This window comes from Tenrec ecaudatus, chromosome 6 (assembly GCF_050624435.1).
Source record: "Tenrec ecaudatus isolate mTenEca1 chromosome 6, mTenEca1.hap1, whole genome shotgun sequence".
Taxonomy (NCBI): domain Eukaryota; kingdom Metazoa; phylum Chordata; class Mammalia; order Afrosoricida; family Tenrecidae; genus Tenrec; species Tenrec ecaudatus.
In genome coordinates, this window is record NC_134535.1 from 20798029 (window position 1) to 20824954 (window position 26926).

The following is a 26926-nucleotide window of genomic DNA, read 5'->3' on the forward strand; positions in this document are numbered from 1 at the left end:
AATGACAGAAAATTCAGTCTCTAGAAATCTCAAAAAGGCCAAGACACCAAAAGCTTGTTTTTAAACAAGCAGCCATCTAAGCGAGACGTCAACTAACTTCCACACGGAAAAAGCATGACAGCGTCAGTGATGCAAGGGTGGTAAATGATATAATCCAAATTCAAAGAATGGAACCATATCAGAGCTAAAATTGTGAGATTCCGGTTTGCAGAAGGCGATGAATGACAGTGGAAGCCTAAAATACATCTGCAGGCTCAACAACAGGGAATAAGCCTCTGGTGATTTCCCTCTACGCATAATTGAGGGATGGACATCAACTGGTCATCGGCCACAGAGTATTGGAGAGATAAGTACAGTGGATTAAAATGATAAATCTGACTTGAGTGGTTAAACTCCTGTTGCTTGATCTCCCCTCTGATGTGTTTTCAGCTTGATTTGGTTTTTAATATTTTCTGTGGTTTTTTTCATACTGGGGTGTATTTCCATTGTATTTTGTTGTTGTGGGTAGCCTTCTTAAATCTTTATGTTTTTCAGTATAAGAAACCCAGGATAGATGAACCTATAGAGACAACAAGAATAAGGGTTCCTGAGGGTTACGTTGGGAGGTGGGGGTGGGTGAGTAAGGGGGACCTGATATCAAGGAGTTCAAGAAGGAAGAAAATGTTTTGAAACTGATTTTGGTAGCAATTGTACACAACTGCTGGATGTGATTGAATTACGAAATAGTATGATGTCTGGGTTAGCTCCTAAGAAAATGGTTTGGAAATAAATAAAAGTCAAGGCATGTGACCCCGCTGGATACCTGTCTTCATGAAGAGATCGCTGAAGAGATGGATGCACTAGCAAAGTGTGGTGAAAAGATCAGATGATACCTGGCTATCAGAAATACTGCGCCTGGGGTCTTAAAGACTTGTTTGAAAACAAGCAGCCATCTAAGTTAGGTGATAGACCAAATTCACAGAGAAGCACACCAGCCTGTGTGATCCAAGAATTGTAAATAAGAAAATCCAAGACTGGAGGAGGGAATGGTATTAGAGCTTAAGTGCTGAGCACCCTGTTTTCCAAGGGGTAGGGGTGACAATTAAAGCCCAAAAGCCATTTGCAGGGTCCCCAGATTTATACCCCTAGAGCTTCCCCTTGGACCAATGAGCAGTGATGTAATAGCCTTCCTATCACTATCAGACAGACTGTACTGGAAAATGGATCAAGGCTGATGTGCTTGGGTTAAGATTTAACATCTTATCATTTGTTCTCCCCCTTTTGACTCATTTCAAATGTTTTAATTTTTAATATGTTCTTTCTTTTGGATGGTGGTCTTTCTGTGTTTTATTGGGTAATTGGTTTGGAGGCTGAGGTTGTATGTTTTTTATTCTATAAGATCCCGATAGGTAAATCTATGAAGACTGTAGCTGGACTGACAGTCTCTAGGGGTAATGGCGGGTGAGGTCAGAAGGAAATGAAGAGCTAATAATAAAGAGTACAAAAATGAAAAAGTTTAAAATCGATTGTGGTGATGATTACACAGCTCTTCTTTTTCATACATTTACATAATTGAATGTAGCTTAAATCATGCTTAAAACATATCCACAAAATAGTAAAAAATAAAAAGTATGAAGATTTAGATGAAGCATATGATGAGAAATAATACCTTTATGCTTCGATATTTTTGTTTCATAAAGGTGTCTCTGTTCTGGTAGTAATAAAAAAAAGGGTCAAGGTACTTCCTTTTGCCCAAGGCCCAGTCATCCCAGTAAGTGGACAAGTACCTTCAGGGAGGACTTGGAGGGAGCTCTGGTGTTCGTAAGTGGCAGTGCTCATGGCTCCGACAGGGAAAGGACTCCAAGTCAGGTTCGGGTCTAGAAATGGGGCTCAGAGACTGTTGCCTTTCCACTGTACTTCGGCCCCCAGAACTGGTACATAGGAAACTCACATCCAGAGGGCTGTCCTAATTTATTCCCAACCATACTGTAATCAACTAGCCATTATGAAAGATTCCACTAGATAAAACATTTTAATTAGCACTTCAACTCTGCTGTTCCTTTGGGAAGGTGTGCCCACCTTGTCATTGTTGGTTAAGCTCCACAACTCTAGGCATCCACTCCTTTAGGACCCTGTAATCAAAGAGTTCACTTCCATGGCGGCAACTCCCATGGTCATGGTCACTCTGAGAGGACAAGGACCTGAGAGCTTTGCATGAATGTTTCTGTTTTCTCAACGCCTTAGTCAAAGAGATATGCTCAGTGATGGGCAGCAGGTCATACTTGAGAAACTCACACCAACGTCCCGATTCCCTTAAGCCCTGGCATCCTTCCCTTTACATTACAGAAGAGTAGTGTACACTCACTGAGCCCAAATTCAATCAACCAAGTAAACTCCACTGTTAAAAGTTCTAGTCATATAACCAAAATATGAAATCCAGACTTCTGCCTAATATAACAACAATACTAGAGCAATATTGATCAAGTCAGCCTAACTAGGTATATGAAGCCGTTGGGTGGTGCAAACAGCTTAGGGGCTGTGAGCGAGGGGCAGCTGTGGTTGCTTGTGTTTGTTGATGACTCACTTCTGACTCAGAGCAATCCTCTGCAGCAGAATAAATAAAGCACTGCCTGGCCCTGCACTAGCTTCAAAATTGTTGCTACGTTGGGGCCCACTGTTAACAGCCACTGGGTCAATCCATCCCTCTGTTTTACTCCCCTTTACCAAGAATTCTGTCCTTTTCCAAGGACTGGGCTCTCCTCATACCATGTCTGACATGCCATCCTCACGTCTAAGGCTCATTCTGACTCCTGGATCCTGCACATGCTCCCAGGAAAGATGGTTGGTTTGTTCCTCTGGCAGTCGGGAGGATAGTCGGTATTCTTTGCCACACCACTGTGCAGCTTTGCTAAACCTGCTGAGCTCCCCTCTGTCCTTGGAGTTTACTGGCCCCGCAGATCCCCTCAGAAGCTAATTTTGACTGGACTTTTTTTAAGGCACCCCAAGATAAGTGTATGACTGAGAAAACTTGTCTACAGCCATCCACTGATCACAGAGACATGTTTAAACTTGCTCTGTTTGGAATGGGCCTATGCATTTATGAGCTGGAGGCCTAGTAGCAATACTTCTTGACTTCCCCTTGCAAGTGTCAACTCGCAAACACAATGGGGATGACACTTCAGAGGGGAGTGGCTGCTCTAGTTAGCGTCTCCTAACTTACCCGGTCCACAGTTTGCCTTAGAATTCTGAGAGTGCTCACTCCCCTTTGCCCTCCACCTAAATAGTTATGTGACAAAGAGGTGATAACTTTGTACTTACTCATCAAGAAAGATGCTCTAACTTAGAGCTATTCTTATTAGTTATAAATTAAGAAGCAGAAAACATCCTATTGTCTTCTGTTTTTCCAGGGCTGCCGTGCCACAAAGGAGACCAGTCTGGTTCTGACTTGCAAGCGGAACAGATGTAAAAGTAGTACAAACCCCTCTGGAAACCATGGCTACTCCTCTAATGGTCCACTGTCAGCTCCCATTCATGATCAGCTTTGGGAATGGGTGTGCTCACTCGCAATGTTGACTTCCACTCATGCTACAATACCCCTAAGAAAACGCAGTCAGTTGATGTTCTGCAGGATGCTTTCCTGCTGGCTCCTGCATTTCACACTGGTCTCAATCAATTCTACTGAACATTTCATTGCAAACTTTCGATGGAATTAAATATGCTTTCAGACGACATTAGCCTATGCTTAACCTCATTCCTTTCTTCACAGATCTCAAACATCTATCTCATTCTTGGATGAATCCCTTAGTTAATATTGACCCCTTCTTTTCTTCTAAAATGTATTATACCAACGCAACAGTTTCTTGAGGATGAGGAGGAGTGAAAATTGTGGAGCAAATAATGAACATTGGAGGGTGCATTAGAACTGATTGTGATGATGTATGTACAAATCTTTTTTTAAATTACTTAACTATGGTATGTGAATTTTATATCAATAAAACTATAAATAATGTATTAAACCTACTCCTCACTCATTAGCTTTCTCATTTCAATATTTCACATTCACAACAATAGTAATATTAAATCGATGTCTAATGACACGTCTGTCAGTAATGAACACCTAGGTGGGGGCGAGAGTACACTCCTGTGCTGGTTGAGGTTATGTGTCAACTTGGCTGGGCTATGGTTACCTGTGGTTTGCCAGTTATGCTGTGATGTACTTATCCTCCATTTTGTGATCTGATTTGGTCATCCTCCATTTTTGCATCTGCTGATTTTCATGTGACTGCCTGGTTTTGTGGACCTAGGCATGTCAATCAGTGAGGAACTGGCTACTGTATAACATGGGAGTGTTCACTTCTCCTTGTATAGGGCTCATGGAACAAGAGCTGACGTATAATTTCCCTGCCCCTTTACTAAGGAGCTCTGGTGGTACAATGGTTAAGTACTCAACAGCTCCAGAGTGCAGTATAGCACTGATGGAACACAAAACATTCGTCTAGTCAGTGGTTCTCCACCTTCCTCATGCCACGACCCTTTCAAACACTTCCTCATGTGGCGGTGACCTTCCAGCCATAAAGTTATTTTCGTTGCTACTTCATAACTGTAATTTTGCTACTGTTATGAATCGGGTGACCTCTGTGAAAGGGTCATTCAACCCCCAAAGGGGTCGCGACCCACAGGTTGAGAACCGTTGCTCTAGTTCTTTAATGCTACACAGACACACACACACACACACACACACACACACATATCCTGAATATCATGAGCCTAGTTGGATCTTACAGATCCGACTAGACCAGAACATGTACATTGGTAAAGATAAGAGCTCTCAACACACAGAATACAGAACCCTTCAGGACCAATAATGAGAGTAACAATGCCATGAGGGTAGGTAGAGGTGGGGGGAGGAGAGGGAGAAAGGAGGAACCAATCACAATGATCAACACAGATGTACAACCCCTCCCGCCCCACGGGGAACAAACAAAAACATGGGTAAAGGGAAACATCGGACAGTATAATATATGAAAATTTTCTAAATCATCAAGGGTTCATGAGGGTAGGAGGCTGGATGAGGGAGGGGAAAAAAGAGGAGCTGATACCAAGGGCTCAAGTAGAAAGAAAATGTTTTGGAAATGATGATGGCAACATATGTACAAATGTATTTGATATAATTGATTTATGGATTGTTATAAGAACTGTAAAATTCCCCAATAAAGTGATTTATTAAAATTGAATTTTTTTAAAGTATTCAGCTGCTAACTGAAAGTTCTGTGGTCCAAACCTACCAGCAACTCCACAGGAGAGAAGACCAGGCAATCTGCTTCTATAGAGAATACAGCCTACAAAGCTCTATGGAGCAATGGTACTCTGTCCTATGGGGTCATTATTGATAGAGGGAGTGAAAGAGTTAGCCTACTGCTAAACAAAATACTGAAAATATATCATAACTTCAGATTTAGTTTGTTAAAATTCCCAAATGTAACAGCTCCATCCCTTGCAGTAAAAAACAAAATCCTTTTAAACTTCATCAGTGATACATTTGATATATGGATTGTTATAAGAGCTGTAAGAGCCCCAAATAAAACGGTTTATTAAAAAAAAACTTTTTAAATAAAATAAACTTCATCAGGAGGGAGGTTCTAATTCAGGAAGGAAGGAAGCAAGCAAAGCCATTTTCAAGGGGGTAACTCAAAATAACAGAATCTTTTCCTAAAGTTATGTATTGAATTTTTTACAAAACCTTATCACCTTCAAAGTACTCTCTGTCACACGTAATACATTTGTCAAATCTGTGATTCCATTCTTGGAAACATTTTTCAAACTCATCTGCTTGGATGGCTGACCAGCACCTCCCTCGTTTTTTCCTCCACCTCTTCTATATCAGATAGATGTGTTTTCATGTCCCTCTGCATTCATGGAAACAAAAAGAAGGCACCCAGAATGAGGTCAGGAGAGTCAGGCATGTGGGAAAGAGAGCCATGCTGTTTTTTGCCCAAAACTGGCGCACTGAGATGGTTGTATGAGCAGGTGCATTGTCATGGTGGCAAAACCAGTGAAACCCCAATAAAATGATTAAAAAACAAAATATCCTCCCCCCCACGAAGACAATGAATAACTGAAACGTGGGTGAAGGGGGACAAAGAACAGTGTAAGGTATGAAATAACAATAACAATATTTAATTGATGGAGGAGACAGGAAGGTGGGAGAGGGAGGGGGGAAAGAGGAGTTTATATCAAGGGTTCAAGCTGTCTACCACAAATCAGGCCTTTTTGTTGCAATCTTTTCAGAATCTCTAAACAGAAATCTTGATTAACAATCTGATCTGGTGGCACAAACTCCAAATGTACTATGAGTCAGCATTTCTGTCCCTTTGGAAGTTGATGGATGTCCAGAACAAGGTTTGTCATCAATCAGTATTTTGCCTTTCTTGAAATGAGGTAACCACTCATACACTTGAGTTTTTCCCATAGCGCTGTCCTTGTAAGCTGTGTTCAACAATTTCTGCAGCATTTTTCCTGAGCAGGAAACAAAATTTCACAGCCATATGCTGTTCTTTTAAATCAGTCATCACCCCCGCCCCCCAAAAAAAAAACAAAACCGAGGTTTGAGTGAAACTGCTTTTACGTAAAAATTCATTGTGACCAGAGAGAACCTTCCTAGGTGATGCCACTGGGTGCACTAACTCAGAGTGAGTTGCTGACTCAAGTGGAGTTGCTGGATGCTCGGCTGGTGGGGGGTGGGGCAGGGATACTAGGAAAGCCTCACTCTATCTGGCACGATCCCAGGATTTGTTTGGGTGCCCCTTGTAGGGAAACAATGGATCAGGAGACCACAGGGGGTGGTGGTCAGGCAAACCCTGGAGAACAGCATATAACTTGTTGGTCTGATAAGCCCCTGGAGAAATGTAGCTCTTACTTGTTTCCTTTTCCTGTGAAACCTACTTCTTTTGTTACTTTGTGTGGGGCCTGGTGATCATGTCAAAACTCGCTAATCATTTCCTGGGAATTATTGCAAGACCTGTGTTTTGCATGTATCCTTTGAGGTAGCTAACGCTTGATTTTCACTGATTTCTTGAAGCAGTGTGGAGATGGCAAACCCCCCTGTCTCCTTTTGTGCATGCAGAAATAAACTGAGTTTCTCAAATCAGCTTAGTCTGTCTAGGGCTGAAACAGTGGCAGGCCGTCCCAGACCCTTGTTTCCCAACATCATGACGAGTCTGAATTGACTTGATGCCACACAATAGCAACACCCTTCACTGTGCTCTTCTCCCTGTGCCCTTCCCGAGGAGCGCGTGGTGCTGGAACGTGATTTCAGCAGTGACTGTACCTCTTTGCCCGAAGAAAACCTGCCGCTCCCCGGTGGTACCACATTTTTCAAAACCTGAGAATACACACTGGCTTTCCCAAGCCCCATTATCTCCAAACTGAAGCTGGAGCCAGCCTGCTCCTAGCCTCCTCCCAAAGACCTGTCACCCAGTAACGCCCTTGTTGGGAGTCTCAGCCCTGCTGTAACAGCCCTGCATGTACTGAAGACTGTGGCCACTGGGCCACCGCGGTCTTCCCAGCTCACCGTTTCCTTGGATAACTTTTGCTTTTTATTATTTGTGTATGTGTGTGTGTGTGTGTTTCCCCATTGTTTTATTGGGGGCTCTTACAGCTCTTATAACAATGCATACATCAATGGTATCAAGCATATTTGTACATATGTTGCCATCATCATTTCCAAGACATTTTCTGCTGGAGCCCTTGATATAAGCTCCTCTTTGTCCACCCCCCCACACACATCCTCCCACCCTCCTGTCTCCTCCATCAATTAAATATTGTTATTGTTATTTCATACCTTACTTACACTGTTCTTTGTCCCCCTTCACCCACATTTCCTTTATTCATCGCCTTCATGGTGAGAGGATATTTTGGTTTTTAATCATTTTATTGGAGTCTCGTACAGCTCTTATCACAATTCATACATACCTTGATTGTGTCCAGCACTTTTGTACATTTGTTGCCATCATCATTTTCAAAATGTTTTCTTTCTACGTGAGCCCTTGGTATCAGCTTCTCATTGTTGTCCCCCCTCCCCCACCCTCCCTCCTTCTGAACCCTTAATAATTTATAAATTATTATTTTTCATGTCTTACATTGACCGATATCTCCCTTCACCCACTTTTCTGTTGTCTGTCCCCCTGGGAGGGGATTATATGTGGATCATTGTGATCAGTTCCCCTTTTCTCTCCCTACCTACTCCTTCTCCTCATGGTATCACCACTCTCATTATTGGTCCTGAGGGGGTTATCTGTCCTGGATTCCCTGTTTCCAGCTCTTATCTGTACCCATGTACATGGTCAGATCTAGCTGGATTTGTAAGGTGGAATTGGGGTCAATGATAGTGTGTGTGTGTGGTGGGGGAGCATTAAAGAACTAGAGGAAAGCTGTATGTTTCAGTGGTGCTGTACTGCACCCTGACTGGCTCGTCTCTTCCCTGTGCCCCTTCTGTAAGGGGATTTCCAATTGTCTACAGATGGGCTTTGGGTCTCCACTCCGCACTCCCCCTCATTCACATTGATATGAATTTTTGTTCTGAGTCTTTGATGCTTGATATATGATCCCCTTGGTACCTCATGATCACACCGGCTGGGGTGCTTCTTCCATGTGGGCTTTGTTGCTTCTAGCTAGATGGCCGCTTGTTTATCTTCAAGCCTTTAAAACTCCAGATGCCATATCTTTTGATACTCGGGCACCATCAGCTTTCTTCACCACATTTGCTATGCACCCATTTTGTCTTCAATGATCGTGTCATGAAGGTGAGCATAACAGAATACCAGGCTATTATACAATGGTTTCTTTCATTGAGGGAGTACTTGAGTGGAGGCCCAATGTCCATCTACCACCTTGATACTTAACATATAAATATATGTAAATAGATCTATTACCCTACAATTATATATAAATATATTTCCTAATTATTTGCTAATTATTTCCTGGGAATAATTACAAGACCTGCTTGTTTGCATGTATCCTTTGGGGTATCTAACTTGCTTGATCTAGACCTCTATAAATTCCCTTTGCCTCCTAGTTCTTTCCTCCATTTCCTTTTATTTTCCTCTTGTCCCACTATCTTAGATAATTTTTAAATCCAAGAAGATCACCCATCCAGCTTCTACCTTGCATTTTGCTGACTTCTTAGGAAAATTTTCCTTGCCACTCTGGTAACCTACTCTCATAGCTGCTCCTGGAACAGCTTCACCTGACATCTTAGCCAGAAAGTTCTACTCCCTGGAGATGGACGGGGTGAATCTTTCCTTTGATTCGTCCACCATTCCCATGAAGCGTGCTTTTTCTATCCACCCTCCCCGCCCAGCAGCCCCTTAGGCCTTTCCTTCCCCTGCTTTCCAGCATATGCCCTGCAGACAAGCATTTCAGCAGTACATGCTGATCACTGCCTACTGCCTGTCCATCCCTCTCTCTCTCCCCACTGGGTATTGTCTAAGGAAATCTAACTGTGTGTGATGGGCAACCAGTGGGAATGTACGACTCCAAACCCTGAGAGACCCTCACTACTGGGTATTCCGCAATCAGGTATTCATAAGAGAGGCTCTGCCAAATCTTTTCAACACCCCAAAATCCTAACAACCGTACCCCATATCACATCAAGTGTTATCCTAGGATACTGAACATACTATATTAATAAACCTCTGTGGCTCCAGCTCCTAGTCTGTAAAATGACACAGTATTGTTTTCTTTATCAAATTGTTATGCATCTTATAATGTGATACAAACCTTCTAACATAACTCTGATAGTCCTCCATGTTCTGATTCATCATAAATCCCAGCGCTATGCCTGTACTTATCACCACAAAACTAGAGTGGGATGCACCATGAGTGTCTTACTGGAAGGACTGGCTCATGTTACCACCCTTAGTTTCCTGGAGGGTAGGTTTTGCATTAACTAATATATATGAATGTTCTGACCAAGTCCTCTCTCTTTCTCCAGTTCCCACATCTGGCTCATTCTCTTCGCATCTCCAGTTCTTAGACCGTGAACCAATAGCCTCTCGTCTAACCAGACTCACCAGTTTCTGCAGCTTTGTGAACCAGCAGCTTGTCACCTGACTTGGTGATTTGGGTGCATCAGCCCATGCAGTCATATAACCCAGTAGAAGTCTCCAAACTGACACCTGACCTACAAATTTGGAACTTGCCATTCTCTACATTCATCTGAGCCATGTCCTTGGCAGTTCACGAGTTCTGTGAGACACTTCAGTGAGTTACAGAACAAAGATGGGAGAGAGAGTACTAAGAGGAGGAGGAGGAGAAGGAGGAGGAGTTGATGTGTGAGATGATGGGATGGGATAGCAGTTTGAACATTTGCTACATTCATCCTCTGTCTCATAGAAGTCCGCTTTGTGCTGATCCTGCCGAAATAAATTATTCCCGAAGTATTAAATTATGTACCGCACATAAAGTATTGGAGATGAGTATGGGGGACACCACTTACTGATGAAGATTAAGGACTTCAGTCTCTAATATGGATTACAATTTAATGTCAAGAAAACAAAATCCTCACAACTAGACTATAAGTACCATCACAATAAACAGAGAAAAGGCTGAAGTTGTCTGGGATTTCATCTTGTTAGATCCAGATTCCGGGCTCATGGAAGCAGCAGTCAAGAGATTAAGTGACGTGTTGCATTGGGTAAATATGTTCATGAGATCGTTTTGAAGTGTTGAAGAGCAAGGCTATTACTTTAAGGACTAATCTCTTCCTGACCCAAGCCATGGTATTGTCAGTGGCTTCCTAGCAGGTTGGGCGTTGAACAAGGAAGACTGAAGAACTGATACCTTGGAATTATGTGCTGGTGGAGAATGCTGACAGTACCATGCTGACTACCAAAAAATAAAAAGGTCTATCCTGGTAGAAGTACAGCCAAAGTGCTCCTTAGAAGCAAGGATGGCAAGGTTTTATTTCAGGTACTCTGGACATGTTGTCAGGAGAGACCAGTTCCTGGAAAAGACATCCTGGTTGGCAGCGTGGAGGGACAGTGGAACAAGGAAGATCCTCAAGGAGACAGATTGGCGTAATCACCGCGCCTTGACAACATAACAGCAGTCGGGAGGACGCTGCAGGAGGGCGGCGGGGCCTATTTCACTCTCTCTACTACAGAGAGTCGTCAGCAGGAGGCAGGAGCCACTTGACCGCGCCTTCAACAACAGCGACAGAGCTCAGAGCCCCAAGAAAGTCTTGGTGCTAATGTACGGACGATGATGATAACGAGGACGACGAGGACTCCTTAGCGTTGTTACTGTTATGAGAATGCTAAGGATGTAAGATCAAGGGCGAATAAACTGTCAGGAGGCATTGAAACACAAACCTCTGCTTCCCACGTCCCGCTTTCTCAGCGCCTCGTAACCCCATCCCTCTCACACGCAGAGAGGAGGAAAGGGTCCCCCATCATATTTCAGCTTTGTAACTGCTATGAATGGAGATGCTCTGCAGACACAGGTCCATACATTTGTCTTTTTGCATCTGACTTATTTCACGTAGCACAAGGTTTTCAGGGTTCATCCGTGTCATCGTGCATCAGGCCTGACTATTTACACCTGAATAACATTCCGTTCTGTGTAAACATCAGTATTCTCTTTATCCATCATGTGTGAATGGGCACTTGAGTTGTTGATATGTTTTGAATCCTTGCTTTCAGTTCTTTGGGGTATACACTACTTTCTTACCTGGAACATATTTGTTATATTTGTTTCTTATTTGTAATATCCTTATCACTGTGCCTTAAAACATAAGCCAAGAGGTTCTTTTACAAAATGAAACTCATGGTCTTTATAACTGATAATAGTTTTAAAATAATAATATGTGTTGTTCTTAACTCTGAAATATATCTTGAAAAGATAATTCTTATAATGCTATATCTGAGATTAAAAAGTAACAAATAACTATTTTTGAGTAAATTTTAAAAAACTGAACAGCATACAGAATGCGTTTTGTTTCTGCTTGCCTAGTTACAATTTCTCATTTCTTTTTTCTTTTGGACAGGGAGATAATAATTTTAAAATATTTATTAAAAACTAATTATTTATTTATTTAATAGTTCCATCCTATTGACAATCACCATCACAATCCATTTCTGAATATTTTCTTCTTTCTCGTGCTCAGCGCTGTTAACGCCTCGCTTCCCCAGTCCCGCCCTGCCCCGCCCCTGGGTAATGATTCATCTAGATGTTGTCTCTATAGACTTACCCATCCAGAAGTTCATATAGAGACTCATACCAAACACCAACAAGAAGCAAACAAAAATCAACGACGACAATGCAAAGCTGAGAAAAAACCCTATGGAAACGAAAGCGAAGAATACTAAAAGCTGAAACAACTTTAAAATGGGGCACAAGGGAGACCGAATGATAAGCTATTGACAGGAGGCCCATGGACTTTGGCCCAGTGACTCTTTCTTTGAGGGTGCCCAGTGGGCCGGGGCCCGGGACTACACTGGTTTCACTATTGGAATGCTCTCCTTGCTTTCTTCTGGCATGTATGCGTCTGGTAGGCATGGTGCGGCCTCTGTGAATGAGAGCTATTGAAGATTTTCCCTGGCATCAACCCCCAATGTTCATGTAAATAGCGTCCAGTCACTTAAGAGTTTCATCTCTGCGAGTCAAGAATTCATGTATTTAGGTCTGAAGCCAGGCTATCCTTGCATACCTTCATTTTCCCAACATTGTCTTTTTAACTTCTATGCCATTGGCTAAATCGAGGACACACTCTTATAGTGTTGCTATGAGTCAGCACTGATTCGATAGCAGAGAATGATTGTTATAATCACCTGATGCCCCCGTGGGATTACTTCTAATGTTCTCTGTCATAAAATGACTATGATGTTTCCAAAGTGAACCCGAGACATATACAAACCATAGAGAGAGAGATGAAGGGATTAGGGGCTCGAACTTAATTCTTGCCCCAATCTAAGAACAATTCGTTCTTACGGCATGACCCTGTTCAATATTCGCCCTCAGAAAGAGATCGCACAAGATGTGGGTGCTATAGCAACATGCGGTGAAGAAACCAGACAGTGCCTGGTGATCTGAAAGAAATGTCTCGGTCTTAAAGGGCTGTCTTAAACAAGCAGTCGTCTAAGTGAGGTGTCAGCTAAGTCCACACGGAAGAAGGACACTAACCTCTGTAATCCAAGGACTGTATATAAGGAAACCCAAATCTGAAGGAGGGAATGGTGTCCTAACTTAAAGTGTGAACTTCTGGTTTGCAGGTTATGATTAACAGCGGATGCTGAAACTCCATTTGCAGGGTCCCCATATGAATTAAACCCCTGGTGAGTTCCTTCTATCCATAGTCTCCTTTTAACATCAGCATCCTGGTTTTCCTCCAAGAACTACCAGTCTCCCTCGCTCTAGCCATATAGCTAAGAATACTTATTAGCTCCAGTGGAGAACATAAACGGCGGCCTTGCTACTGAGACCCATAGTAACCTGGGCCAGTTGACTGATTGGGGGAAAGCATGTGACCCCACTGGCCAATGAGAGCCTAGCCCTGGTACTATGGCTCAAACGAGTAAGAAATGGGCAGCACTTTCTCACAGGGCCTATCAAGCTGCTAATGTGCTCATACATGGCTCATCTCTGTCACCATTCAGAGAAAGTTGCCCACTGATGGAGTCAAAAAGAGGCAGAGAGAGATGGAGAGAGTTTGGTTAGATTATGTGGATCCAGCTGTGTCTATGGCTTACCCGCCGGGGCTTTTCCATTAGACGTGCCAATATAATCCTTTTGTTGGTTTGTTTAGGACAGCTCAGGCTGGGCTTCTGCCATTTCCTACCAAAAGTACCCCAACACTACCTATTTGTGCCAAATAGCTAGAATAAGTTCCTAAAATAAAATAGAAGCATGGTTGGTCTTTTGCAGGTTTGTGAAAGGAGTCTCTTGTTTTGTTCCATAAAGTCGTGCCCTGTGATTTGAATTTGGCGTGGGGAGGGAGAGGGAGAGATGGGGGACAGGGGGAGAGAAAGGGGCGGAGGATTACACTTCTGTGTCTCTACACCCACGCTTTCCTCCTTATTTCAAATGTCTCAGGTGAATCCTTCCATTTGTGGTTCTAATATCTCTTGCTTATTTGGGGACTAAAAAACAAAAAATCCCACAGCTATTGAGTTAATGCTGACTTAGAGCAACCCTGTAGGATAGGGTAGACTGGCCCTGTGAGTTTTCAAGACTGTAACTCTTTTTTTTTTTTAATCATGTTATTAGGAGCTCTTACATTGTAAGGTTCATGATTCAATTAAATCAAGCATAATGGCACCATTGCCGTCACCATCAGTTTCAAAACATGTTCTTTCTTCTTGAACTCTCTGATATGAGTTCCCCTTTCTCCCCTCCCTTCCCCGCCCTGCCCCACGGACATGGAAAGCTCCCTGTCTCTGGAGAAACGGCTGGTGGTTTTGAACCGGTGACCTTTTGGATAGCAGCCCACTGCGTAACCACGACACCTTGAGGGATATTCCTCATTAATGAGCCTCTTTCTCACCAGAGACTACCCTTCTTCCAACCAGCCTACCTTTGTCTTACTCCCCTGGCTCCTCCCTTCTAGTCTATGCCTCCTCACTGCCACAGAGTCTCCTCTCCCGATGCACAGCGGCCCTAGACAGGGGTTCTGAGACTGTCGATCGCGATGGGAGCAAAGATCTTCGTCTTTCTTTCGGAAAAAGATGGGTGGGTTTGCACAGAGAGTCAGCCTCTATTTAACTCCCTCACGCCAGGGCCCAGGGCTGTGAATAGTCTTTGCCCTCAGACAGTGTGTGTTGGCAAGGGTGTGACTGCAGATGTGGTTGGGCTAAAATTTACATCTTATCATTCATTTTCCCTTCTGACCCATTTTTAATGTGTTCTGCTTTCTATTGTCTTCTGCTTTCTTTTGGATGGACGCTGAATGGGAAATCCATGATAAAGTGAGCCATAGAGACGAGAGCTAGAGGAACCATTTCCTACAGGCTTCGAGGGAAGTTGGGCAATGGGGAGTTAATAATAACGGGTACGCAAAAGTGTTCTAAAATGGGTTGTGGCAAGGACTGTACAACTCTTTAATATATTTAAATCACTGAATTGTATGGCACATAAATGATATGCCAATAAAGCTGTTTACAAATAAAGACAAACGATTGGAAATAACAGAGGAGAGAGGTTGGTGGGTTTGTAACACCAGCGTTACAGTTAGCTGTGCCAGTAACACCAGCCTTCGCCAACCGTGCCGCCCAGGGCTCCTTTCTAGGCAGTAAAAATAAAAATAAAGGAAAACATACTTCAGTATGTAAAGTCATCCAAACACAATGAGGCAGAAACTGCAACAAAAATCTGGTAGAAAACAGTGTACAATATTAACAATTATAGTCTCTAGTAAAAAGATGCACGGTTGTTTTTTTCTCATTATTTTTCAATATCTTTCTGTGCTTATCTAATTTTCTTGTTTTTACAATTAGAAATATAAGTTTCAAAATGTACTTGTTTTCTGAACTACCAAGATGTCCCCACCCCTTCCCGTCTAACGCCTAACATGCTCATTGTCTGGGCTTCCGCACTTCACATCTCAGAAGTACCCTCCGGTTGGCTTTGCCTTTCCCATCCGGTCATTCACCACATCTTTTCAGTTCTATCTTCACAACATGCTTTACTCTGTCATCTCTTCTCCTGTCCCACCTGACCTTCACAAGATCACTCTGTGTCCCTCCTTACCCTTATCCCAGGTGTCACATTGCCTTGGGTTTATTACCCTAAAAAAACCCCAACAACAACACACACACAAACATGATCCACTCTTCCATTTGTAAAACTCTCATGGCTCTTCAATGCATACAAAATCAAGTTACTGTTATTCTCCTGGTATCAGAGACCCTACCCAACCTGGCCCTAACCTATCAGCCTCATCTTCAACCTCTCCCAGTTCCAAACCACAGGCTCCCATAGAAAGAAATGGGCTGATTCTCCTGGGACGAGCCACTGCCTTACACCAGCATGTCTCCTCTCAAGGTCCCTCCTGTCCTCGACTGTCACTATCCTCTGGCTCATCCTACAAGACTCGGACAGGCATTAAACTGAAGCGACTTTAACACTTTGCATTTATCACATTGCGTTTTGAACCTCAGGAGACAGTGACCTATTTAAGGGCGAGAACAGCATTTTATTTAAGACTAAATCCTGGCTTCTTGCCTACATGAAGTAGGCGAGAAAGGGAAAGTGAACGCTGCTGACCTCTTTGATTCACATATGTTAAGGGAGTAATTATAGTATTTCTGAATTCCAAAAATCAATATGATTCCCCAAAATACACTTAAGTGGATTGCCTGAGATAGTGGTTGAGATACATGACGTTCTTTATTCTCAGTACCCAATATGTGATTGTGGCCACTTCCTTTGATGTAGGATCAGCCTACTTCCATTTTAAAAAAAATACAAAAAACCTTCATACATTTAAATCACCTTAATCTCTTAACTCCTCATTCATTCACTACACACACATGTAAGGAAAAGCAATGCTATAATATCCCTTACATTTTCCAACTGGATTTAGCATGCTTCCTATTAAAAGAGCCATGTACTTAATAAAATTATTTTTAGGGCATACAAAAATTTAAAACCTGGATAATTCAGTATTTTTAAAGTAACCAAAATGGCCTATCACATCCGGAATAATTATGTCAACAAAAATGTCTCAAAATGGATCATTAAATTACATTAGAAATGTCCGTGCCTCTAAAATATAATTAAGAGTCCTGGTGCCACAGCTGGTAAAGCATACAGCTGTTAATCAAAATAGGAAACTCAAAGTTGATCTGTGAGATAAAGACATAATACTTGGCTTCTGTAGAGATTTACGGCCTTGGAAACCCAAAGGGCAGGGCAGACCTATCCTGTCCTATGGAGTTGCTTTGAGTCAGAATCAACTCACTGACGCTGCGTTCAGTTTGGTTTCTTGGCTGTTGAAAGCCCCAGCGGTATTGTGGGTTGTGCGTTGCACTGCTAACCGCAAGAGTAGTGGTTCTGACCCAGCCCCTGCTCAGCGTCAGAAAGATGAAGTGATTGACATGTGTAAAGATCTGAACTACTGCATGACACCCGATACTCACCCTCGTGAAGTGATCCCTGGCGGCAGGTATGGCCACTGTAGCAAAGTGTGATGAAGAAACTAGATGGTGCCTGGCTGTCAGAAAGAATAATGTCTGGGGTCTCACAGGCTTGTCTTCCAACAAACAGGTGTCAAATAAGTCAAATAAGGGAGGTGTCAAATAAGTCAACAAGGAAGAAGCAGACCAGCCTGTGCAATCCAATGGTTGTCAATAATAACATCAAATCTGAAGGAAGGAGTGGTATCAGAGCTAAATTTGTGAACACGTGGCTTGCAGAAGGTTATGAATGACAGTGAGAACCCAAGGTCCACGTGGAGGGTCCACACGTAGAAGCCTCCGGTGAATCCCCTCTAAACAGGGCTGTGAATGGTCTGCGACCAGAAAGAGCATTGTCAAGTCAATGATGGCAGATGTAGTTAGTTTAAAACGTAATACCTTATCGTTTGATCTCCCTTTTGATGCATTTTTAAGTGGGTTCAGCTTTTAATTTTCACTGCTTCCTTTTTGGTTAAAGCTTTTCTGTTTTGCCCAGTCATTGTTGTTAGGTTTCGATTGCTCGTTTGTTTGTTTCTCATTTGTGTTTTGTATGATTTTCTATATCTGAAATCTAGGACAAGTAAATCAATAGAGGCAGTAACTGTATTAGTAATTCCCTAGTGGCATGACAAGGAAGCCTGGATGGCGCAGTGATTAAGCCTTGAGCTGCAATCTACAAGGTCAGCAGTTTGAAACTTCCAGCTGCTCCACAGGAGAAAGACAGGGAATCCTACTCCCATGAACAGTTACTGTCTCAGGAACTCCTAGGGGCAGTTCTACTCTATCCAACAGGGTCACTATGAGTCGCCATCGACTTGAGAGCAGTGAGTTTGGATTTTGGTTATTGGCATGGCAGGGGAAGACGGGGAAGAATGGGGAGCTAATACCAAGTACAAGAAGAAATTGTTCTAAAATTGATTGTGGTGATGATGGCACAACTCTTCTTAATATGACTCAACAATTGTTATGATGTGTGAAGTATATGGCAATAAAAATATTTCTTAGAAAGAAAGCAGTAAATTAAACTGATGGTGAAAAAAAAAGAGTTAAAGTCTTGGAAACCCAAAGGGCCAGTTCTATTCAGTCCAATGGGGTCAATATGAATTGCAATAGACTCAATGGCAGTAAGTTTGGTTTGGTTGATGTTCAAAGCATGAACATTGTCCCCAATAACTGAAGGAGACATTAAGGTGGAAAGGACATTTCATCTCCTTCAATTCCCAAAGGGGAAATGACGAGAACATAAATGGTTCTAAGTTACCCAGGATATAAGAAAGATATAGAATGCTGTAAGTGCTCAGAAGAATAAAGACACTAAATTTTGAGTTGGGAGATCAGGAAATACTTTTGACAAAGAATAAGTTATTGGCCCCAAAGAACAGATGCAGATTTGATAAGCAGAGTTGGAGGAAAGGCCATTCCAGGCTGTGGGAAAAGCAGAGGCAAGGAGACGAGAAAGCATGTGTCACTTGGGCTTGGAGGGGAGTCTTGTTTAGCAGGATTCAGCTTCCCACTTACTCCTTGAATTTACTCACCCTCTGATTTTAGTGTTTCTTTCCATCCTATCCAGAGTCTGACAGTTTAAGGCTAAACCATAAGTGCCCTTCCTATTCCCATGATCACACAGGCTGGTGAGTTTCTTCCATGTGGGCTTTGTTGCTTCTGAGCTAGATGGCCGCTTGTTTATCTTCAAGCCTTTAAGACCCCAGACGCTATATCTTTTTATAGCCGGGCACCATCAGCTTTCTTCACGATGTTTGCTTATACACCCATTTTGTCTTCAGCGATCATGTAGGGAAGGTGAGCATCACAGAAAGTCGGATTGTGTTTTACTGACTATTCCATAGACTTTCAACTGTGTGGTTTATAACAAACTATGGATAGCCCTGCGAAGAATGGGAATTCCACAATTATTATTATTATAAGATCATTTTATTGGAGGCTTTTACAACTCTTCTAACAACCCATACAGAACACTTCATTGGTGAACATACAGTGCATAGGAACCCTAGCCCCAATCCTTAACCCCAACAAAAAGCTAAGTCACTCACCCTTCCTTTCTCTCAAGCTACATGAACCAATTTGGGAACCTGTCCTGCTCTTCCCAGAAAGCCTTGTTATGTGAATACTAGATCTGTTCATATCCTCTGGCTGTGTGTGCAGAGTCCTCAGTCTTGACACGTAAACGAAGTGTTGGTTGGACAGAAGGGTAGAATCTAGCCCCATTAGGCAATCACTTGACCCTCTTAAAGCATAAGCCATTACAATGACCTTGGTATACCTAGAATAAGGAACCCTGGAGGCACAGAGGGTTAAGTGTTGGCATGCTAACCACAAAGTTGGCAATACAAACCCACCAGCCACTCCAAGGGAGAAAGATGAGACTGTCTGCTCCCATAACGATCTCAGGACCCTTCTGTCAGATTGCTGGGAGTCAGAGTTGATTCAGTACCAGGGGGTTTGGTGTGGGGGTCCGGGTGGTCAATAGGTCTGCTCCATGATGAGCATGTTGAACAGTCACATGTTTGTGTCACTCAAACAACTAATGCTGGCTGAACAGTCTCCAGCGACACCTGCTAGATGGTTGACCAAGCCTATGCACACTGGCTAACTCTAAGACACTGCTCACTAACAGTGCTTAACGACTGCACAGTCCCTGGCTTCTAATTACAAGAGATCACCACCTAATTGCATAAGGAAACAGAGTTCAAATTGTGCATTTTCTTTGAGTTCTGAACTAAGGTGTCAGGTCGACTGAGAGGCTAAAATAAAAGTCACAAATAAAGACATTCTTCAATAGCACCTTAGTTTTAAGTGCATGCCAGTCTTGTATGTGCACAGTAACAGGAAGCGTTCTCATGCCTTTTCAGCCACATGTGCAGACATCTGAAGCTTGGAAAAGCATGTCTTCCTCGCAGAGTTTAAAGAATCATAATATCAAGTACTTACGCATCCTTAGCCGCTCCTGCAGGGCCTAGAGGGGTGGAAAGATAATTGTGTCAGTGTGATAATCTTGCTACAACAAATTTAAGCCAAATACTGAACTAGAATAATATTCCAAAAGAGACAAGTTGAGAGTGTGACTTTTTAAAATACCATTTCAGAAAGGACAACGGAGAGCAAGAAAATTTAAAAGTTTACATCTTAAGGGAATTCTGCCATTTTTAACAATTCCTATAAATCACCAGGCATTTGGGGTTTTTTTTCTGTTTTGTTTTCATTTTAACCATTTTGACATATAATTTACATATGCCATTCAATAGGGTGAACATATTAAAAAGAGTTGTTATTCAACCATTACCACAATTAATTTTAGAACATATTTCCCCTTTCTTGTATCTTTATTATTAGGTCCCTATTTCCCCCAACCTCCCCGGTCATCACCCTTAGAAACTTTTCATCCAATTCCTCTCTCTGTAGGATTACTGCCCTCAATCTCTTATAAAGAAAAAACATTCAAAACAGTAAAAGGAAATAAAGCACAAAATAAAACGGAAACATCTCCCTTCTCCGCTGAAAAGATACCAGAACATAATAAAAACTGGTACAAATTGAAAATGGGTCAAAAGGGAGCACATGTATTCGTTTTGAAAGGGACTTTACCACTCAGTTCATCCAATCTTCTCCTTTTTCATCCGAGGGAACAAATAGACTTTAAGGAGCATTTTCTTTTCCAACCTCCATGCCCTCTGAGTTGGTGCCTACAAGTCACCATGAGAAGTCCCGCTATGCCACCACCTGGTTCAGGGGATGACCCTTGCCTTCCAAGCGGAGACCTTGTTTAAGTCCCGGCTATGGAGCAGCTACATGCGTCCGTCCATCAGGAGAAACTGGTAGATAGCTATGACGCTGAACAGACATCAGCAGACCTTTCAGACTGAGACAAACTAGAAATTAAATCCTGGAAACCTCATTCCCCCCAAATAAGCCAATGAAAGCACTGTCGAGCCAATCTACAGCCTCTCGTGTGATGGTGCATGGCTGGGCAGCATTTTATTCCACTGTGCATGATCCACCATGAGTCAGGGACCAACTGAACACAAAAGTAAGGTTGTCAGAGAAAATGAAGGCAGTGGCTTAAATGAATCAGGACACTGGCCTAACTTGGAAGGAGCTGCACGCTTGTCTACCTCTGTCCCTAATTGCTACCTAACCTCCGCGTTCTGCTTTCCACCTGCATGCCAGAAACAACCCACTCCTTTTGGACACATTTCATGTAACTTAACTGATTCTCTGCTCACAACACAATTCCATCTCCACACCTCCTTCCGATATCCTTAGCTGGATGACAAAGATCTTGGCTCCAACTCTGATTGGCTGAGTGGCATTAGGAAGTTTTTAACTTCATAAACACTCCGTTGCATGTGCAAAATGAAGGTAGTGAGGGTGTCACCCTCCAGATTAGCATGAAGATTAAAGGATATGTGTGTGAGCACACAAGTGATGACATGTAAAACATGCTTACTAACTCCAAGTTAGTCATACCAGAAGTGACCTTTAACTTATGTCTACAGAATGGAAATTGAAACAACCGCTACACAAGCCATTAAGATATGAAAATACAGGAAAGATGGGTGACAGAGTAAGTATATATAGTCTGCAGGAAAAGTTATTGCCAAAGTTTCAAGAATTTTATGTGCCCGTGATACTAAATTGAGATCAGTACTGCATATTAAACATAGATCAGAAGCATAATCACATGACTGTTTCAATTTCTTCTAAACTGAATTTTCGCCTTTAGTTTTAACCTCTTAATTTTAGCCATTTAACTGCTCTTTGTTGTTTTGTTTTTGTTGTTGTAAACAGTTTATTGGCACATAACTCACAAACTATACACTCCAATCGTCCGATCATGGTAAGAAGAGTTGTGCGATTGTGCCCACAATCAATTTTAGAACATCATTTCCACTCTTGTCCTGTAGGCACCCCACTCCCCAAGCTTTCAGTTTAAACCTGAAATCTCACACACTGCCATCAAGCCCACTCCGACGCACACGAGCCTAGTGGACACGGTCGGGTGTCTTTGTGAAGTTTCCCAGACTGTAACTCTTCACGGGAGTAGAAAGCCCCGTAATTCTCCTGAGGAGCGGTTGGTGGTTTCAAACCACTGACCACCAGGGCCCCCTTAAGCCTTTGAAATGAACCTAGTTGCTTTCTTCAGGGAAAGATAACATTGCTGTGCCTCAACTCTCAATGAAATTATATAAATAAAAACTGTTAGTACCTGAGGTCATAAACCCAAATGAACCATAAACAGATAGATTAGATAATTGTTAGGAACTGTCAAGTTGGTTCCAATTAATAAGGACTCTGTACAACAGACTGCCAGCCCTGTGCCATGCTCACAATTGTTGCTGCCGGGAAACCAGGTCCAGGAGTGCTTGTCGCTGCTTCAGCCAAAGAGAGCAACCAGATTGATTCAAGGTTTATTTCTGCAGGTGCCAGTCAGGAGGAAACAGCGGGTCTGCTACCTCCGAACCGCTTCAAAGATTCAGTGAAAATCCAACAAGTCCTCTACCTTAAACTGCACGACAGGTTGCAAGGGATGGAATAATAATCAGAGAACCTTCAAACACTGGAACAAAGGAAGCAAGACTCACTGGAAAACATCTATTCCCCCCCCAAATAATCTAATCATCAACTGACACCTTCATGACTCAGGGGCTGTCAGACCCGTGCTCCCTAAAGTGGCAGGCTCCACTGTTCATCTAAATGGCGGCTTGGTGCCGCCTTCCTGAATTAGAACATCCTTATTGATTAAAAGAATGTGTAGTGCGGGGGAGGGGGCTGTTGCATTTGAGGTTTTTAGCAAACTGGAACTTAAATTATATTTCTAGTATTTTGATTAACGGCAGGCTCACCCTTTCACCCCCTCTATCATCATGATGAGTCCACTGCTGCAGCCTCCGTGTCTGTCTTGTTGGGGTCTTCCTCTTCTGTGCTGCCACTCCACTACGCCAGCACGGTGGCCTTCTTGAGACTGATCGCTCTTGACAACATGCCCAAAGTAGGTGAGACAAAGTCTCCCCATCCTTGCCTCTAAGGAGCATTCCGGCTGTACATCTTCCAAGAGAGATGTGTTGATTCTTTTGGCAGTCCACAGTACTTTCAATATTCTTTGCTAGCACCATAATTCAAATGCATAGATTCTTTAGCTAGATGATAGACATACTTAATTCTTAAGGTGAGATTAAAAACTTCAAAGGTGGGGCAATTAGTAATTGAATGAAAAACTAAGTAAAGAATCTAAGTGCATCATAAAGTGGTGAAAGTAGACATTTCAGGCCAGGACAAGCATGAGGATCTGGAATCAAGTCTCGAATGTCGTTTCCTGGTTTCCTAATTTTTCATTGTATTTTCCAAGAAGGCAGTGTCTTCGTTATCTAGTGTTGAAACAACAGAAATACCACGAGTGGATGGCTTTGACAAACAGTTTCATTCTCTAACAATTTGGGAGGCAAGAAGTCTGAATCTGGAATGTTGGCTCCATGGGAAACTCTGTCAGCTCCAGAGTCCCTGTCTCCTTCCAACATCTGGTGGGCATCCCTTGGAGAGCAATAGGTGTCTTGGCATCCATCTTCCCCCAGGGGTCTAAAACATAGGTTCCCAAATGGATTTGGCCTATTGACTCAGTGCCTACCTGGCAATGAAAATTTGCACACTATAGCCCATAATCCAGGATAAAGAACAGGTATCTGCTTTTTCAGCCCCCTTCCTTCATCATTCCACTCTCCCTAAGGGGACAGTCATCTCCCACTTTGGGAAATACGAGCAGGTAGCCCCCCCAAAAAAACGGGGAAAAAATCTCCACTGTGTGGAGCTTTCCTAGTACACATTTCCCCCCCACTAGGTGAGCATCCAGAAACGTATTCTGAGTTAGTGCACCCAGTGGCATCAGCTGGGAAGGTTCTCTCTGGTCAGAGTGAATTTTTTCATGAAAGCAGTTTCACTCAAATCTTGTTTTTTGTGTTGGCCGATTTAAAAGAATAGTGTGTGGCTGTGAAATTTTGTTTCCTGTTTTGGAAAAATGCCACAGAAACTGTTGTGATGTTGAACACAGCTTACAAGGACAGCGCTATGGGGGGAAACTCAAGCGTACGAGTGGTTTTCTCATTTCAAAAAGGTGAAATGTCAAATTGATAACAAACCTTGTTCTGTACATCTTTCAATTTCCCAGACGAAAATGTAGACTTGTAGTGTATTTGGAGTTCATTCCACCAGGTCAGACTGTTAACCAAGCTTTCTATTTAGAGGTGCTGAAAACATTGTGTAACAGTGTGGGGGAGTAAGAGGCTGATTTGTGGCAAGCAGGAGACTGGTTTTGCCACCACAACAATGCACCTGCTCACACAGCCATCTCAGTATGCCAGTTTTGGGCAAAAAACAGCATGACTTTGCCCCACACACCTTAGTCACCTGACCTCACTCTGTGGGACTTCTTTTTGATAAGGCCAATGAAGAGGGATATGAAAGGTCATCTATTTGATGATGTGTAAGAGGTGAAGAAAAAACGAGGGATGTGCTGCCAGCCATCCAGATGAGTTTGAAAAATGTTTCCAAGAATGGAATCACAGATTTGACAAATGTATTGAGTAAAATAATTGAAGGTGATACAATTGTTTTGTAAAAAAGAACACTAAAATACTTAGCTTTGAAAAAAAAATCCATTTGGGGGGGATATCCCTCTGACTACTCAAGAAGATTCTCAACACAACAGCCGGGGTCCAAGGATGTCTCCTCTCCCAGTTCTTCTTTCACAGGAACAGCTGGGTCTCTCCCTTTCTGCTTGTTTTTCTGTCCTTGTAAACATGAGTGTATCTGCTCCCATGAAGATCTGCACTCTCAGAAACACTCCAGAGCAGATGCACTTTGTCCCCTATGCTCGGTCACTGAGAATCAGAATCCGCTCAATGGCAGTGTGATGAGAACTTGGACTATGATTAAACAGACGGAGAGTTCTAAGCATGATAATTTCTGCCAGAGATACTTCAACTAGAACTATTTAGCTAATGGAGACATCCCATTTGCTTTCATTGTGTTTGTGATGTATGTGATTTATCATTTATTCAACAGGTCTCTACAGAATCTACTTCTTTCTAGTCTGCAGGAATAGAGTGTTCATCCCTCAACGCCTCTTCTTCTTCTGCCAAACTGGCTCTTTACTGTTAAAACATAGTCTCGGTGCATTAAAGCAATGGACTTAAGGGAAATAGAGATGCAGTGAAGGGAACAATGATTCGTGTAGAATGCAATCACTACAAAATATACCACGGGCCTCAAAAAGTTGGCAGGAGAATTCCACTAGGTTTACTTTCAGTTTTTCGACGCTCCCTCGTATGCATCAGTCATTAGAATTTTTGCTGGTCAAAAGATTCGAAAACACTTTTCAAAGCGGGATGATTGATAATTGTAATTTTACATGTTTCTGAAAAATGAAGGCAATAGGGCAGAGATTTCACTTTCTAAAAAGGAAAAGCACATATGTAGTTTCATTGACCAAAAAAAAGTCATTTGTAAATGGGGAGGGGATGCGGGAGGCGATGGTTTGACAGGTAAGCCTGGCGGGTGGATTGCAAAATCCCTTCATGCCAGCATGAGATGTGTGCCTTTCATTTGGACAAGTTTTAAAGTGCCACATTTGAGTTCCACAATTAAGTCTCCATGATTGACAGACGCCTAGCAAACTCCAGTTTACATGCACATGCAGCATTTTAGTCTGATGTTATGTCTTCTATAAAAGACATAATAAGTCTCATTAAAAAGTCCGTGTCCTAGTATTAAATAAGGGTGTGAATAACCGGTATTGCTTTAAGTGGATTAAATTGTACTGCATCTACTTTAAGACATGATCATTTATACCCTACACGTAGCGTTTTTTAAAATATAATTTCTTATATTTGAATGTGGTCCTCATTTGCAAACAAATGCAGAAATTTCTGTTATCAAGGAAACTGGATGGCTTAATACAACAAAACATTACACTCTCACCATTCTGGAGGCTACAAGTCTGAAATAAAGGTGCCAATTAGGAGAAAATCCATTTCATACTGTGATGGTTAGGGGGTTTTTTTTGTGCCAATATGGTACCTATAAGAAGATGTGGAGTTTCACCTGTCAATCAGGTGGCAGCTGGATGACCTCCTTTGGAGGTGTGATGGTTAAGTGGCATGCTGGAGGCCAGTTCCTTTCTCTCTCTCCCTGGTGGACGGACCAGCCTGCTGCCTGAGTTAGCTGCCCTGCTTCAACCCATATGCTGTGCTACCTGGGGACCGAGCCAACCCGTGGCCAACGGTGGACCACTTCCCCGTGCCATGTTGTTCCATGCAGTGCTGTCCCACCTGGCCGTATCTGCTGCCACCACTCCAGCTACTGCACCTCTGCCCACCACTTCCCATCGCCACATCGTGAGGTTCCAGCCAACCTGCCTCACTAAGCCGCACTACTGCTCTCTGTTACATGTCACCACGTCATCTTCCTACTGTCTGCCTCCTTGGCCTTGGGCTAGTGACAACGTGAGTTGGAGGGGCCGTCAGTATATTAACTGCCCCATGAAAGTAAGTTGGACCGAGCTCTGTGGACTAATTCGCTGTCACATTCCTTTTCTCCATATAGACGTATCCGTTTACTTATAGAGACTCTTCAGCGCCCAGGTCTTCCTTCTCTAGAGAACTCTGCCTAACACACCTGCCTTTCTAACGTCTGCTAGCAGAAGGCATCCTTTGGCTAGTGACGCCGTTACCTCCCTGCTCTGCCCTCATCTCCACACTGTCTTCTCCGTG

The 26926-nt window shown here is 42.8% G+C and overlaps 1 protein-coding gene across 1 annotated transcript in view; it reads right to left on the reverse strand.

The window, feature by feature from the left end:
* Positions 1 to 26926, reverse strand: part of C6H12orf75 (chromosome 6 C12orf75 homolog) — a 63812-nt gene that overhangs the window by 18728 nt on the left and 18158 nt on the right. The window contains exon 2 of the mRNA XM_075553201.1: positions 20097 to 20121. Within this exon, the coding sequence (XP_075409316.1) occupies positions 20097 to 20121 (25 nt within the window). The remainder of the gene's footprint in view (positions 1 to 20096; positions 20122 to 26926) is intronic.